This window comes from Camellia sinensis, chromosome 1, assembly GCF_055761805.1.
Source record: "Camellia sinensis isolate YWXY chromosome 1, ASM5576180v1, whole genome shotgun sequence".
Taxonomy (NCBI): domain Eukaryota; kingdom Viridiplantae; phylum Streptophyta; class Magnoliopsida; order Ericales; family Theaceae; genus Camellia; species Camellia sinensis.
In genome coordinates, this window is record NC_138961.1 from 238,916,320 (window position 1) to 238,933,701 (window position 17,382).

The following is a 17,382-nucleotide window of genomic DNA, read 5'->3' on the forward strand; positions in this document are numbered from 1 at the left end:
GGGGTGAGGTTCTCTCTTATAGAGAACAAAAGTGTAAGCTTGTTGGACAAGCTTAGGGTCTAAGGTCATCCCTCCATACACGTGTATGGAGGATGGTTTTAGTGCCTTTCAGCTGTGACAGCCGGATATAAAATATATCCAGGAATGAGTTAGAAAGCTGCCGACCACTTGAAGTGATCGGCTAGCCACTTCTACTGGTCGGCCAACCAGTGGAAGTGGTCGGCCAGGGCAAAAAGTGGTCAGCCACAGGAGAGAGGTGGTTTGCAACATGAAACCAAGGTGGTGGTGTGGTGGCCGACCAGAAAATGGGGCCCAAAGACCAAGAAAACCAATTGGCTGACCAGAAAACTGGCTGGCGGGAAGAAAAGTGGTCTCCAAGGGGAAGAACTGGTCTCCCACCTTTACACCACCTTCCAAACAAGGAAAACAAGGTTTGTACCAAAAACAAACCAAAAAGGATGCAAGACGAAAGTTTGGGAGGCAAGGCGCGCAGCCAGAAGCCTCGAAAACTAGTCTACCAGCACCAAGAGTGGTCTACGACCACAAAAGTGGTCTCCCGGACCACAGTGTCCCTCTAGGCAAAGGAAACAAGGTGTGGTTCAAAAACCACGCCAAACGGAGGACGTTAAGCGGTCCCGAGACAAGGCGCGCGCCCGAAGGCTCTGAAAATCGAAAACCGAAAACCGGAAACCGGTCTCCAAGAGCGAAAAGTGGTCTACGACCACAAAAGAGTGGTCTACAGACCACCCCTTCCCTTTAGGGAAGGGAAACAAGGCTTGGTCCACAAACCGAGCCACAACACAAAGAGTTCAGAGGCTCGGAGGCAAGGCACTCAGCCGAAAACTCTGGAAACTCGAACGAGCACAACATGCACTATCACCGAGCGCTCAATCGATGATGTCTGAGTCTTAAGGTCGGTCAAAAATGGGGTGTCTACAGCGGCGAGCTAAGAACAGTTCAAATAATTTGCCATTAGTGTTATTGTCATAATTTGATAGTTTTAGTAGAATCGTATGCTCTAATGGCAAAAAATAGCAGCTGTTATATTTGAGAAATGTCAAAGTTTGTGTCAAATTTGACACAAGTTTCAACAGTTGTTGTTTGTCCAAAATTATCAGAAAACACCTCTCTTCTTTCCTCCTCTCTCTCAGCAAAACATCTCTCCTTCTTGTCTGCCATTTTTACAGAAGAAACACAAAAACTGGTGTGTTTGGACGATCGACTCAACGTCAAGTTGATCATTTGACCACATCAGTTTCTATGCCAAAATGACAAAAATAACAGTTGAACCATTGGAGCATCATTGTTATTTTTCATCAATTTTCTATTATTTATTGCCATAATTTGACAGTGACAATGCTATTATAGCATTTGTCATTGGAGATGCTTTAAGTGACTTCATAACCTTTTACTCGGTCCAAGCTCAGACGGCAAATAGGCCTAATTCAAATGGGGCTTAGGTTGGCCTAGGTTTGGATTTGGCGTCGTAATGAAAGATCATCTAGGGTTTGAAAGACTTCGAAAGCCCATATATATATATATGGCTGTAGGGCTGAGCAAGAAATTCGTAAAATCCGTAATCCGATCCAGTCCAGTCCAATCCAGTAGGTTTGGATTGATTTTTTGAATCTGTGGTTCGGTTCCGGATTGAAAAATTAAAAATCCATAGTTCACGGATTGGTTCCGGATTGAACCCCACGGTTCCGGATTGGAACCGATCCGAACCGTATAAAAATAGTCTATATTTTTATTATACACCCTCATGCATAGTATCTTCTCTTATTTCATATAAAACTTAAATCCAAACCTAAACTTGCATAATATCTTCTTTTATTACTTTTGTTTGCTAGTTTTTAGTGTTTATTTGTAATGATCTAAATACTTATGGTGGAACTAATTTTCTTATGGTTTTTTAAATTCTTGAACAATTTGTCCCTATTACGAAAAAACATGTTGCTATTGTGAAACTAATATGATTTTATATTTATATTTTTATGAAATTAAAGTGTTATACATATATTTTTTGTTATTTAATTATGTAAATCCGTGGTCCTAAACCGATCATATCCGTATTTAAATGGATTGGTTCGGATTGGTTCCACGATTTAAACGGATTTAATTGGTTTCAATTTTTTAGGATCCGTAGATAACGGATTGGTCCTGGTTTTACTCCAATCCGATCCAATCTGGACCATGCTCACCCCTATATGGCTGGGCTTGCCTCCAGTCCATCATCTGAACTAGAGGGTCTAGTCCGGCTCATTGGGTTTACTTTTGGGCTCACTTTTGGGCTTCTTTTTAATAATTCGAACCGTTCACATTTTAAGGTTTGTTGAATATATTATTCTTGTAAAAAATCACATCAATCAGATAAAGGATACTATGTATTCGGATCATTTTTTTATAAACCGTTAATTTTCTGACCGTTCATTTTTTTCACACAAAAGTGATCCTAATATCTGTTATCCGATTGATGTAATTTTTTATAAAAATAATAACTCGACAAATCTTAAAATATAAATGATTTATTATTAAAAAAATCCAAAATAAACTCAATAGGCCGAGTTAAATCGGACTATACAGATCTGGACTGGAGACAACAGTCCGGTCCTTTTATATATATATATATATATATATATGCAACCGCGATTCGTAACTCGAATTTACCCAGCCCCGAATGGCTCGAGGTGCCAAAACGATCGTTTTGGCACCCTTTTTTTTTTTTTTTTTGGCTCTGAAAATGATGCCCACTGATCTCTTCATCTATCTAAAAAACAGTAACGAATCTGTTTACTGTTTTTTTACGAATTATCAAAGAAAAGATTCGGAAGAACAGATTCGTCAAAAAAAAAAAAAAAAAACAAAGAAAAGAACAGAGTAGGGAGAGGAGAAGAATAGAGCATCATCATCAACAAAAACTCTTCATCAACACAGCATCTCATTAGCAACAACAACAACACAGCATCTCATCAACAACAACATCCATCATCAACAACAAAATCAAAATTAAAATCAAAATCAAAATCAAAACAAAATCAAAATTAAAATCAAAACAAAATCAAAATCAAAATCAAAACAAAATCAAACCAACAAAATCAAAATCAAAAATCAAAAATAAATCCAAAATCAGCCCACTGAATCAAAAAAATCATCCGCCCAAGGCGGTGGGTTGGGTTTGAGTGGTTCGCGATCTCCGTCCATGGCGGGTTGTGGTGATCTCCGTCCATGGCCCCCTCTCTTTGTTTTCTTCTCCCCTCTTCCTCCTCTTTTTCTCTTGCTTCTCTCTTTCTCTGAAATAAAAAAAAAAGAAGAGAAATTGGGGCCATTTTCGAGCCACGATATTCGAGTTACCGCTCTTTTCTCATATATATGTATATACATCAATTCCGCTTTGTAGCTCGAATAAATTAAGCCTCCAAATGGCTCGAATCCAAAACGAGATCGTTTTGGATTTATTTATTTTTTATTTTTTCTTCTTGTCTCTGTTAGAACAGAGAGGAATAAGAAATAAGAAGAAGAGATGGAGCAGCGAACCAATCATAGATCATCATCAACAATAACCACAACAACACACAACATCATCATCATCATCATCAAACACAGATTTTTGAAATCAAAATTAAAAAAAAAAAAAAACCAGACACAGATCTACCACAACACACAACATCATCATCAAACACAGATTTTCAAAATCAAAATAAAAAAAAAAAACCAAACACAAATTTACATCATCGCACCGTCGCCCATCACCGTCTCGCACCGTTGCTAACTTTCTTACTCTCTCTTTGTTCGCCCTCCTTCTATTTCTTCTTTCTTCTCTCTTCTCTCGCTTTCTCTCACTCTCTCTCTTCCTCCCTCCTCCTGTTTCAGATGTAAAAGAGAAAAAATAAGAAAAAAAAAAATGACAATGCTACGTAGCTCAAATTTTGTGGCTCAAAAGTGGCTCAAATGGCCAAAACGACGTCGTTTTGAGTACAAAACAACATAAAAATGGCCAAAACGATGTCGTTTTGGCCATTTGAGCCACTTTTGAGTTACAAAATTTAAGTTACGAGACATTTTCCTTAAAAAAAATAGCAAAACAACGTTTTGTAATTCGGTCCAATGGAGCCTTCACTTTTCGAGCTACAAGCTATTTTTCTATATATATATATACTTTCTTTCCGATTTGGTGGACTCTTTTGTTTTAGTCCTTATCTTTTTACACTCTCCAGGGGAGCTGAAAAAGCAAAGAGTGAAAAGAAAGAGGAGCAGGGGTCCCTGCTGTGGAATAACCACAGCAGTCACGGCTGTGGATTAAAACGCCACCGTTTTCATGTTTTTTTTTTTTTTTTTTTTTTTTTTTTTTTTTTTTTAAATCTGAGGGTTTATTAATTGTTCTCACCCTATAACAAACAAAAGAATGAAACTAGGGCCGCCGCCGTCTATTCCGTGGAGCAGGGCCTCTCCATTGACATGGATTGAAGGTTAGTTTTTATTTATTTTTTTTTATTTTCTATTGACATGGATTGAAAAGTTAGTTTTTATTTTTTTATTTTCTAAAAGTTAGTTTTTATTTTTTTATTTTCTAACATTTTTGTCTTCTCTCAAACAGATTGAACAGTGTTCTTTATTTTTGCTTCACCGTTCTTCTGCAGGATTTACAGACCATTATTGTTCAACAAACTGGTATGTATATCTATATATATTATATGTATATATGTTTTGTATTTTGTTTTGTACAGTATGTTAGTGGGTTGAACAAGTATAATAGTTTGGTTTGTTTTTTGTGAATGGATTGAGAAACACAATTGTATATTATAAGAAAATTTTTTTTATTATGTAATTTGTTTTGTACATATTATGTATTTTTGTATAAATATTATATAATTTTTTTAAGGAGTTACGATAATTTGTAATTCATAATTATTTTTTTTATAGCAATGTTATGTATTTTTGTGGAAATATTACACATTTTTATAACAATGTTATTTATTTTTGTAATAATGTTATGCATTTTGTGGTCTAAAAAAAGTTTCAATAAAAAAATCTATAATCTTACTATAAAATGCGAATTTAATTTTTTAATCATAAATTGTTATAACTCAATAAATGATGACATAACATTTACCCAAAAATTAATTAATAACTTTTAATTAATTTACATTATTAATTGATTTATTAGATTTCATTGAATTGTTTAATTACTCAGCATTTAAAATTAATTAATAACTTTTTTGCTCAGATTCTTGTTTCGTTTAATATATATATATTTTTTCCCCCATATTTGTTAATGTTGAAATGGAGGATAGTATAATGGATGATGGTGGACTTGAGGGATGCATCGAAGAAATGGGAGAGTTGGCCAAGGATAAATCACCATATCTTGGTATGGAGTTTCCATCAGAAGAAGCTGCATATGAGTTTTATAATGAATACGGAAGAATTGTGGGATTTAGTATTAGAAGAGATTATTGTAACAAAAGTCAGAAAGATGGTGTTATGACTAGTAGAAAGTTTGTTTGTTGTAAGGAGGGAGAGAGGGAAAAAGATAAACGGTACACGATGATAAAAAATCCTCGAAGTGAGACAAGAACAAATTGTAAAGCATTTATGCATATATCTTTTAAGCGGGACTTGTCGAAGTGGATTGTGTCGAAGTTTGATAGCAACCACAACCACCCTTTGCATCTTCCTCAATGTACTCATTTGATGCATTCTCAGAGAAAGGTATGTGATGCTCAGGGTATAAATATTGACATAGCTGATGAGAGTGGAATATCTCTTAAGGCTTCACATGATCTTATTAGTGCTATAGCAGGAGGGAAGGAATTTGTAGGGTTCACGCGAGAGGATCAGAAAACCTACTTACGTGCAAAAAGACAGCAAAACTTGCAGTATGGTGAAGCGGGGAGTTTGTTAAGATATTTCCAGCAGCAAGTGGCAGAAAATCCATATTTTTACTATGCCATTCAGTTGGATGTAGATGAGATGATTACTAATATTTTTTGGGCTGATCATCAGATGATAACAGATTATGGGCTTTTCGGTGATGCGGTGTCATTTGACACAACTTTTCGAACAAATAAAGAGTACCGTCCACTTACTTTATTTTGTGGCTTTAACCACTTTAGAATGACAGTGATTTTTGGTGCAGCATTATTATATGATGAAACTACAGAGTCATTTGAATGGTTATTTGAAACATTTTTGGATGCAATGTCAGGAAAAAAACCTGTTAGTTTTTTCACAGATCAAGATCAAGCAATGGCTAAGGCAATTTCACAAATCATGCCTGAGGTTTTTCATGGGTTGTGCACTTTTCACCTAATGCAAAATGCTTTGAAGCATTTGGGTTACTTGTTCAAGAGTGGTTCAAAATTTAGTAGCGATTTAAAAGCTTGCATTTATGACTACGAGAATGAGCATGAATTAATTGAAGCTTGGAATTCTTTGACTGATAAATACAACTTGCAAGAGAATGAGTGGATGAAAAGAACTTGGAGAAAAAGAGAGCAGTGGGCGCATGTGTATATGAAGTGGGTATTTATTGGAGGAATGCGAAACACACAACTTAGTGAAAGTCTAAATGGAACATTAAGGGGATATTTGAAGGGTGATCATAACATTGTTCAATTCTTTACTCACTTCAATTGAATTGTTGTAGATAAGCGGTATGAGGAAATTTCCGCAATATATGATTCTAGACAAAAGTTGCCAAGAATGAAATTGAAAAAGTCTCCCATTTTAATCCAAGTTGCGAGTTTGTACACCCCTCCTATCTTTGATTTATTTCATTGTGAGTTGGATACGTCCCTTTGTTGTCAAGTGAAGCAATTCCATGAGTTAGAAGAAGAAGTTAAGTGCGTGATTGGCTTGTATGGTAATGGTAAAGAGTATATTGTGGAGGGTAGGGTGGAAGTTATTGGGCTAAGAGGAGAAAAAAGTTGTCAAGAAATACATTGTACTTGTAAGAAATTTGAGAACTTTGGAATTTTATGTAGTCATGCAATCAAAGCACTTGATAGAATGAATGTTATGAAAATTCCCGAAAGGTATATATTAGGCCGATGGAGATTGGATGCAAAAGATTGTGAAGTTGAAGAGAAAAATGTTGTAGTGGATGAGGATGATCTGAAGTTGTTAATATTAGCACGTTATAGAGATCTTTGTCCAAGAATGGTGAAACTAGCAACTCAAGCATCTATGCACAAACCTGCCTATCAATTGGTTGATGAAGGAATTAAGGAATTGTGTATAAAAGTAAATAATATAATGAAGGGAGTTGGAAGTTTTGGTACCAATGAATTAGATGTGGACGACCCCAACATTACACAAGTTAAGGGCATAAAGAAGAAAGATGTTGGACACAAAGGGAGGGGTAGATTAAAACCTTGGCATGAGATGATGAATAAGAAGACAAAAGTTATTTCACAACCTACCCGCCTTAGTAAGGTATTACCTACGTACTTTTGAAATTTCAAATGACATGCATTTATTTTTATAAATTATGTAAAGTATTGATAACTTTTTGAATTTCTTTAGACTATTGGTCAATCAAGCAACACTACAAATGTTCAAAATTCATCCTCAAGCCAACAACAGGTTAGCTATTGTTTTATGTTATTTATTTATTATTATTATTTTTTTTTTATAAATTGTGTAATGTATTGATAAATTTAACAACTTATGTAGATTATTGGTCAATCAAGCAATATCACAAATGTTCAAAATTCATCTTTAAGTCAACCACAGGTTAGCTCTTGTTTTATGTTATTTTGTTTATTTTTTAGACTACATTGTATTAGTGTATTTACTTTTCATGGTGTTTTATGGAGTAGGATGGTGGGAGTTTCTATTGGCCACAATTGATAACTTATGGGTATAATCTTCTCACACATGATACTAATTCACACTCACCAAGGTATCTACAATCACAATCTTTGTCTTTCCAAGCATCACATAGTCCACAAAGTTCTCAAGTAAGTATATATATATATATATATATATATATATATATGTTTGTAATGTAATTTAGTCCATAAAATTTATTCTAATGAATTTTTTTTCTTTTCTTTTTATTTTTATTTTTATAGGGAATATCACTTAATCCAGTGGGGCGCAATCCAATGGAGACCGAATTTAGAAATGAGAGTTTTTTTGATTTTTCTATTTATTCCCAACCGCCTCCAAAAAATTGACATGGGGATCCACTTTGTAGTTTTTGTTTTGAGGATTCAAATTGAAGGTTTTTAGAATTTTGTTTGGATAATTTAGAACGGTTGAGACAGATTTTGGGATATTTGGTAGGAGATTTTGAAGTTTAAATGTCTCAGAATTTTGTTTTATTTTTTTTATATAGATGTTGGATGTGAATTGAATATATTTTGGCCTTAAGTTGGTTTTTTTTTTTTTTTGAAGTTACATTTTTTTTGCTTATGGTTTGATAAATTGATTTGTTCAAATACATTTTTTTTCCCTTTTAATTTCACTTTTGATGCATTTAAGTCAGTTTTGAAAAAGTCAAAACATGTATGGTTTGTTTGATTTTAATTTTAAAATTAATCTTTTTTAAAAAATATAATTTGGTTTCATAAATTGATTTGTTCTATGAATTATTTTTATTTTATTATATTTTCTATTTCTAAAATAAATTTTTTTAATGTTTTTTTTTTAATATAATTTTTTTTTATTTAATTATATTTTCTATTTATAAAATAAACCCTCAGATCAATGGAGAGGCCCTGCTCCACGGAATAGACGGCGGCGGCCCTAGTTTCATTCTTTTGTTTATTATAGGGAGAGAACAATTAATAAACCCTCAGATTAAAAAAAAAAAAAAACATGAAACGGTGGCGTTTTAATCCACAGCCATGACTGCTGTGGTTATTCCACAGCAGGGACCCCTGCTCCAAAGATGGTTCAGAGACTCACGTATCGCAAACGCCATAGTTACGCCACCAAATCCAACCAGAACAGGGCCGTCAAAACCCCTGTTATTCTTCACCAAAACCCCTCTTTTTTAGTGCACTTAATATTGCAATCCACCGATCCATAACTCTGGATTTTATTTTATTTTTTTGTGTTTTTGTTTTGTGACCGATCCATAATACTTTTTTTTTATTATTATTATTTATTTTTATCTGATCGATGTGCTGTTTTGTGTTGATTATGTAGTGCACATTTGTGGGTGTTTGATTACTCATTTGAGTTAAAAATGTGTATGAATTTAGGAGGGAGGTTGGTGTATCAGAGCACAAAGAAGAGAGCCAGCGGACCCAAGTGTCCTGTTACTGGAAAGCGAATCCAAGGGGTATTATTATGTCTTTTTTTTTTAGGACAAATTACATATACCCCTTGAGGTTTGGATAAATTACAAATACCCCTAAGGTTTGAGAAATTACAAATTTTCCCTTGAATGTTATATTTGCGTAACAAATTAGGGGGTAATTTATGAAATATAAATCTCAATGGACAAGTTATTATGAAAATACAAACTTCAGGGGCGGGATGTAATTTCCGAAACCCCAGAGTTACCTGTAATTTAGTCAAATCTCGAGGGAGGTATATGTAATTTGCGCTTTTTTTAAAAAAAAAATGGGGTGTTTTGTTTTGTTTACTCATAAATGTATTTATGTTGCTTTGAATAAAAGAGATGTCACATTATTGCATATCTTTTCTTATACTGGTTCATTTTGTAATTGTGCATCAATATGAAAATACTAGTTTGACTTCAAGTCGCTGAAGAAGAGCATATTCCAGATTCATTATTATATTTATCAGCTGTCGGGTTTTTCTCCAGGTATTCACAATGTGAACTAATTGGGCTTGCTTGCATTGCTGTAAGTGTGCATTGGTTAGTGCTATGTGATGTATAATTTTAAATAATATTTTCATAGTATTCAGTTTTTTTTTTTGTGTGTGTGTGTGTGTTTGTTCTTGACTAATTAAAATTATAGAAAATTTTACATCAATTATCCTTAATGGGTAGTTTATCGGACCATTATTTGGATGGTTCAAGCATATTCCACTAGTTAATCCATTTTTAACTATTGGTTCAAGCTCTGCTACCAACCATTATGGCAACTACAGGATTCAGTTGCAAATGAAGGGAGTACATTTAGGGCCTGTTTGATTCCAGTATTAGAGCACAAGATTGGATTGTTAATCCAGTGACACATTCTTGCGTTTGGATGGCATAAATGATGGTTGGCTTAGTCATACGTAGGACTTCTAATCCCACAAAATTGTGGGATATTCAATACCATATGGAGATAGGTATTAATAATCCCATACATATTTGTCCTACTAATTGAGTTGGACAATCAATCCAATAGTTAATCCCATAGATTATTAATCCCATCGCTATTACTCCAACCAATCAAACAGGCCCTTAGAGATTCTCTTGATGAATTCTTACATGAAATGGGTAGAGAGGTGGTTTAGGAGCATAGCTAGGTGGAATTTTTAGCGCTTGGAGGTTTTAAGCTTGGTGCTATGCCAGACAGCAAGCTATTGCTTTAATGAAACTAAATTTAACATTCATTATTTCATATAATGGTGTTTTTTTTGTATATTCTTAAGGATTCTTAATGTATTTAATTTTACTAAGAACTTTTTCTTTCTTCCCCTCGCCTCCTTTTCTTTTTATTTGTAAAAATATATCCCGTGGAACTTTTATTTCTTAGAACTGTGATTTCATTTAGTTCATCATGAAAATGGGAAATTAAAAAGTTGTTGTTTGAAGCAAGTTCCTTACTTAATGTGGGAGGCTTTTGCAACAAAGCCACAAACTGACATTGCGGTTTCTGGTTGGATTCTAAATGTCCCATTCAAATTTAGTAAGGATTTTTGTATAATGAAGAACTATTGTTCTCTAAGAAGGTGAATGAATAAATTGTTAGACATGATTGTATAAGACTTGTATTTTGTATGCTTGAAGTAAAGTTATGGAAAATAGCAATGCAATGAATATATTTATGCTACTATTGATGCACTTTAGTTGCTTATTGAGAACTTTACATGAGACTATGGGGGTTGATTGCTGGCTTTTAACGTATGAAGGGAGCAATGTCTGCATCTATACACATGTTGAATTTGTTCTGTTCAACAACAGGGAATATTGCAAATTTATTTGGTGAGCCAATTTCATTATATTGGATTTCATTTTTAATGCATCAGAATACAAAATATTTTCTTGCTCAATTTTTATTATTCTGTTAGTATATTAATTTTAATGGCATTTTCTAGGGCTGCTCGCGGGTCGGTTTTGGCCGGGTGCGGGTCAAAACCGACCCGACCCGCACTTATGCGGTTGGGGAAAAATGGACCCGCAACCGCCCGCGATGCGGTTCGCGGTTTGTGCGGGCGGGTGCGGTTCGGTTTGCGGTTTAGGTTTTTTTTTTTTTTTTTTTTTTTTTTAACTTAAGCAAATTTGACATTTTTTGTTACTTTCTAAACACTTTTTTTTTTTTTTAAGAAGAGTTATAAATTAAATTACAAGATATACAATTCATGATCATAATAAATAGTCTACATGTTAGATAAGATGATATGGAACCATGTTTGAGGATAGTAATTAATCTTCCTCCTTAGCTTGCAAAAACAAACCCTTAAAAGTCAAACTAGTAACACTAATTTAAATATGCAAAAACAAACCCTTAAAAGTCAAACTAGTAACATTAATTTTAATAGTGGATTAATCTTCACTGTTTAGCTTTTAATATGCAATAATGTGATAATAGAATGACAATTCAAAATATCATATTTAACTGTGTCTACTAGACTAATAGAATATAATGATTTTTTTTATATGTATAAATAAAAGTCAAACTAGTAACACTAATTTAAATATCATTAGATCATGATAATGTATATAAGTGCCCATATAATAAATTTTACTTTCATCTAAAATGTAAAAATAAAAATAATAACTAGTTATCTCCATCCATCCAAAATGTAAAAAATAATAATAATAACTAGTTATTTTTTCTTTTAAAAAAAAAAAAAAAAAACTGCGGGTTGCGGGCGGGTCGGGTTCGACCCGAACCCGATCTTTTGTCAATTTCTTGACCCGCACCCGCCCGCCTACCTACATCGAAACCGCCTAAAGCACTGCGGGTAGGGTAGGGTCGGGCGGTTCGTGCGGGCGGGTGGGTTTGTTGCCCAGCCCTAGCATTTTCTTGTTTGGGAAAGCTTTTGAAGATTTAGTTTTTTGTTTTGAGAATTCAGTTAATATCTGATGGACTAAAGCATCCTATTATGTTTCCTTGCCTTCTCATGTTTTGAACTTTGAAGCAAGGCTTGAGGTGGATCCCTATCCTCTCAGTGATTAATTATTGGAATGTAATTATGATTGTTAAAATATGTTAGTATTATATGTTAGTGATGTTAGTAGTCTATGTTAGTATTGCTAGTGTTATCATTATGTTTAGTACAGCATTATGTTAGCTTTAATAATTATCCTTGCTTTATGCTTTCGGTGCTTCAATTGGCACCCAATGTTGGCTTTCTCCTCTCTATAAAGAGAGTGTAAATCTCTTTGTAAATATACAGAACAACAACAAATCAATCAATAATACATAAATTTTTACATGGTATCAGAGCGGGTTTAGAACCTAGTATTCACGCTTTACCGGCGGGCGGCAACCTCACCTTAGCCGCCCGCCGGACCTCAACCTAGTCCGCTAAAATTTTTTTTTTTTTTTTTCTACACATACCTTCGTTCTGCTTCACCACCTCGCCGAAACCATGCCCTTTGCCTCATCACGACAGTGAATAACCTCCCCTTGCACGGCATCGTCAACTACCTCATCCGAGACAATAACGGCGTCAGCATCCCACCAAGTATCTCCCTCAGATTCCGTCAGATCCTCTACCAGCAACTTAACGTTCCTCATATCACCCACCGTCAACGTGCCGGACACGTCATCTCCGACATAAAACTTCTCTCTGCCTCGTGCTGCTGCTGTGCAGCCATCACTCACAAAACCCCCTCTCTCGGTTCTGGGTCAAGCATGCTGCCACCTGGGTCTAATGGAGGATGCCATGCTCCTACTCCAGACCGGAAAACGCCTCGCCACTGCCGCATTCCGCCGCGAAAGCATCTGCTGGTCGGAGGATAGCTTCTCCGGCGAAATCATCTCTCCCCAACCCACCCCACACCCCTCCACCGACCGAGTCCGAGAGCATAATCCAGTTGCTCGGCCACATCAAGCTCCTCCTCCGCCGCAAGACGGCCGTTATCGCCGCCCTCGACGCTGGACTCTACTCCGAAGCCATCAGACATTTCTCGAAGCTCGTCGATGGCCGGCGAGGAGCTCTGGCCTTCAGCTGTTAAGACGTTATGATAACAGATCAGAAAGTCACCGAGCAGCATCGCTGGATGATGATGGTCCAGCTTATGTTCGCGTGTTCATTAGCATATTCCGTGACCTATTCCAGGAAGAACCAATCGAATATGTTCTATCTTTAATTGATGACATGCTTACAGCAAACTCAAACAGAGCACGCTTCTTTAATAAACAAAAAAAAAAAAAAAAAAACACTACCAGTTCATCACCACCTCCCTCTTTTTCAGCTTTTTCTCTATTTTTTCATTCTAAAATATTCTCCCACCCAACCATTTCTCTTCTTTTCTTTCTTTTCTTTTCTTTTTATTTCTTTCTTTGCTTTTCCCACCGCCCCACTCCAACCCCGACATCAACTTTTGTCCCTCTCTTTTCATTTTTTTTTTTTCTTTTAATCTTATCCACCCCCAGGTCACATGCTTTCCTTTACTTTATTATTATTATTATTATTATTCTTCTTTTATTAAAAAAAAAAAAAACAATTTGCCCAACAAACCATCTTTTATTTCTCTCCGGGATCAACCCCGATCACATTTTTTTACCACAAAAAAAAAAACAAAAAAACCACAAAAAAAAAAAAAAACAACATTCAACAACACACATCCACAGGCGGGATTTTTTCTACTCTGCCGCCGATCTCTTCTTCTTGCCTCCGTCCTGGGCGGCCCTTGCCGGTGTTGCCTCCGTGTTTCCCACTCCACTGGGCATGATCACTACTCCCTGCTCCTCCACTGCAGCATATGGCGGCCCTCCAAATCGGAACATCACGGTGGCCTTCCGCTTCAGCTCCTTGTTTTCTGCCCTTAGCACGCATGCCTTCAAAGTATACTGATTAGCCTCCACATCCGTTTGCACTGCCATTTTTTGCTCCACCGACTGCATCGGAAAGTTCAACGGAGCAAACCCAGTGGTGTTTGGTTGAGGTTCACGGGACACCGCACCCGTTATCTCTCTTGTTGACTCGTTGAGGTCGGGAAAGAGGGTTAGCAGACCACGGGACGACGAAGCCATTTTCTCTTGCAACAGAGTGTTACAGACTCTCTCTCTCAGCACAACAGTGTTACAGCCTCTCTCTCTCAGCACAACGAAGAGTTTTACAGAGGATTTCGCAGGTTTCTTGCTTCTGCCTGGGCCTCAGGCTCTGTCTTGGTTAAATAGCCGAGGCAGCCACGCGCATCGCGCGCCTCTTGACGCCAGACAAACGGACACGCCAGCCCAAGCACTCACGTGCCTCGCCATCATATATGACACGCCTTTTCATGGCACGCCTTTTGATGCATCGGGCACGCCTTTTGACAAATTGGGCACACCTTTTGAGGGCACGACTTTTGAGGGCTCGATATATATCTACATGTATATTTTTTTTTTTTGGCAGCCTATCTACACACTCATACAGTGTCTTCTACACCGGTCAGCTTTATCAATCCCTTTGTTTCAACCTCAAATAGGTTTTTATCTTCACACCTATTTGAGTTTGAGGGGGGGTTATACCAGTATCATGTATAAGTCGCTCATGGCGCACTCCCTAAGTCACCCCCTTGGTGCACCACCGCAACCTCTTCTACACCGGTCCGACATGACCCCATAAACTGTCTTCTACAACGGTCTGACACGACCACATAGTGTCTGCTACATCGGTCTGGCATGACCTCGTAAACTGTCCTGCTACAACGGTCCGACATGACCCCGTAAACTGTCTGCTACAACGGTCCGACATGACCTCATAAACTGTCCCGACATTGATTCCGGTCAGCTGCTACATCGGTCCGACATGACCCCGTAAACTGTCCTGCTACAACGGTCCGACATGACCCCGTAAACTGTCTTCTACATCGGTCTGACACGACCACACAGTGTCTGCTACAACGGTCCGACATGACCCCGTAACCTGTCTGCTACAACGGTCCGACACGACCATACCGTGTCTTCTACAATGGTCTGACACGACCATATCGTGTCTCCTATCCTTTTTAATTTTTATGTATTTTATTATTTTGTTCCTCTCTCCAAACTCAAGTTGGTTAGTTTCTATCCTCCTTGAGTTTGCGGGGGGCTGTTAAAATATGTTAGTATTATATGTTAGTGATGTTAGTAGTCTATGTTAGTATTGCTAGTGTTATCATTATGTTTAGTACAGCATTATGTTAGCTTTAATAATTATCCTTGCTTTATGCTTTCGGTGCCTCAATTGGCACCCAATGTTGGCTTTCTCCTCTCTATAAAGAGAGTGTAAATCTCTTTGTAAATATACAGAACAACAACAAATCAATCAATAATACATAAATTTTTACAATGATTTTGAGGTGGGGTTTGGCTGCAATGTATGTATAGACAGGCTCGGAAATGTAAGGCCATGTTATGTATGATATCATATGCCACATATCCAGTGAGCTAGACTGTTGTTCAGAGGTTCAGGTTTCTACCACTTAAGGGATTATATGACAAAATATTGCCTTACGTGAAGTAAAAAAGTCTTTAAGGCCCCAAAATTTTTGGTGACATTCATTAAAAAAATAAAATAAATAAAGAAGCCTCATTTTCTAAGATGTCTCTACTGCTTTTGAGAAATAAGCTGATGCTAGGGATTTCTTAACACGTGTTTAAGAAAATCGTTAGTTCTGGTAAAGACCAACCTTTACCTCCAAAATAGTCTTGCCTAATTTTCCAGAATCCTTGCTGGTACTCGAACTTATGTTGCCATGCCAGCTGTAACTATTAGTGGTTTTCCTAGTTAAAAATGTAATTGTGCATCGGCCTTTGGTCTTAGCTTCCATATATCACTTTCTGTATGTTTTTGGTTTTAGCTGGAGGATTTTGAGGTTTATTGCATGATGCAGCTAGTCTCGTCTGACTGACATTTATTTTAGATTGTTTGGTAGTGTTTTTTAACATCTGCTCCATTAATTTCTTGTGAACACTTCACTTGCATATGCTTTGCTTGTTCTTTTCTTTCCCCCCCCCCCCCCCCTCCCCCCTCCTCTCTTTTAGCTGTTGGGAAGAGAGAGTGAGGGGCATGTTTAATGTTGTTATGGTGGTGGTTAACTTTTATCTTTTTAATAATATTATATACGATCTGATTTAGTTTCTTTCATATGAAGAGCTTCTTTACTTTATGACTCTATGATGTTTCAATAATCTGTGTATTGAATTATGGGTTAAATTGCTATTTGAAACCAGCTATGCAAGTTCTTAAGTGAACGGACCTGTCTTCAGCAACATCATAATTTTTTTTTAAGAGAAATAGGATTAATTCTGTTCCCAAATTTCATTTGTGTGCAGCTTCCTCACTTGAGACCTGCTGAATACGAGAGGTCTAGATTGTCCAGGAACCGCCGAACAGTTAATCGTGCCTATGGCGGTGTATTGTCTGGTGGAGCTGTCAGGGGGAGGTAAGTTGCTGTACTCAATTAACGGGATTCTATAATTTTCAGTTGTTAACAAATGTTTTGTTAAGTGAAAGCAATTGGGTAAAGTATGTTTTTTTTTTTTTTTTCCTTCTAATATTTTCCCTTTTGTGGTTGTGGTAGGATCATCCGAGCTTTCTTGGTTGAAGAGCAAAAGATTGTGAAGAAGGTTCTGAAGATCCAGAAGTCTAAGGAGAAGCAAGCCTCAAAGAGCTGAAACAATGGAGTAACAAAGCAAAAGCCTTTTTAGATTATATTATGTCTGAAAGAAATTTTGACTTTGATGATGACGACGACAATGACGATGAAGAAGAAATGTGGAAAATATTATTTGTCTAGGTGTAGGTGCCACAAAATCTGAAAGAAAGTCTCTTTAGTTCAGTTTTCCTAGACTGATATGACTTGGGGGGAACTTCTTATCCAGTTTGTCAACAAATCGGTCTCTAGAGACGTCTTGTTTTCTGTATCTTTGTGCTTTGACAAAGTATGTGATATTTGATTTTGGAATTTTGCAGTTCTTGTTTACTTAACTACAAGTTTTAGATGGTAGGAGAATGGTAGGCTTGAAGGCCATTGGTGAAGGCTGGGTTGCTACATGTTATCCCCTTGATGTTTTTTTTCTTGGTGTTAATGGTAGGTTTGAAGACAGA

General features: G+C 36.5%; 2 protein-coding genes across 3 annotated transcripts; both read left to right on the forward strand.

Moving 5' to 3' along the window:
• Positions 1-4,176: 4,176 nt before the first annotated feature.
• LOC114307820 (large ribosomal subunit protein eL34) lies at positions 4,177-17,380 on the forward strand. 2 transcript variants are annotated; one of them, XM_082899488.1, is made up of 5 exons: positions 4,177-4,242; positions 8,893-8,974; positions 9,212-9,292; positions 16,608-16,717; positions 16,856-17,380. In XM_082899488.1, exons 2-5 carry the CDS (start codon positions 8,897-8,899, stop codon positions 16,947-16,949), a joined length of 363 nt encoding a protein of 120 aa, XP_082755614.1. In that variant the 5' UTR covers positions 4,177-4,242; positions 8,893-8,896; the 3' UTR covers positions 16,950-17,380. The 2 variants fall into 2 exon arrangements, with proteins under 2 accessions (XP_082755614.1, XP_082755618.1); XM_082899492.1 differs by lacking the exon at positions 4,177-4,242 and having other exon boundaries at positions 8,821-8,974.
• Positions 5,281-8,180, forward strand: LOC145822873 (protein FAR1-RELATED SEQUENCE 5-like). The gene is made up of 6 exons (XM_082921287.1): positions 5,281-6,595; positions 6,647-7,434; positions 7,525-7,584; positions 7,675-7,734; positions 7,821-7,961; positions 8,076-8,180. The coding sequence occupies exons 1-6, from the start codon at positions 5,281-5,283 to the stop codon at positions 8,178-8,180; spliced, it is 2,469 nt and encodes an 822-aa protein (XP_082777413.1).
• Positions 17,381-17,382: the final 2 nt, after the last annotated feature.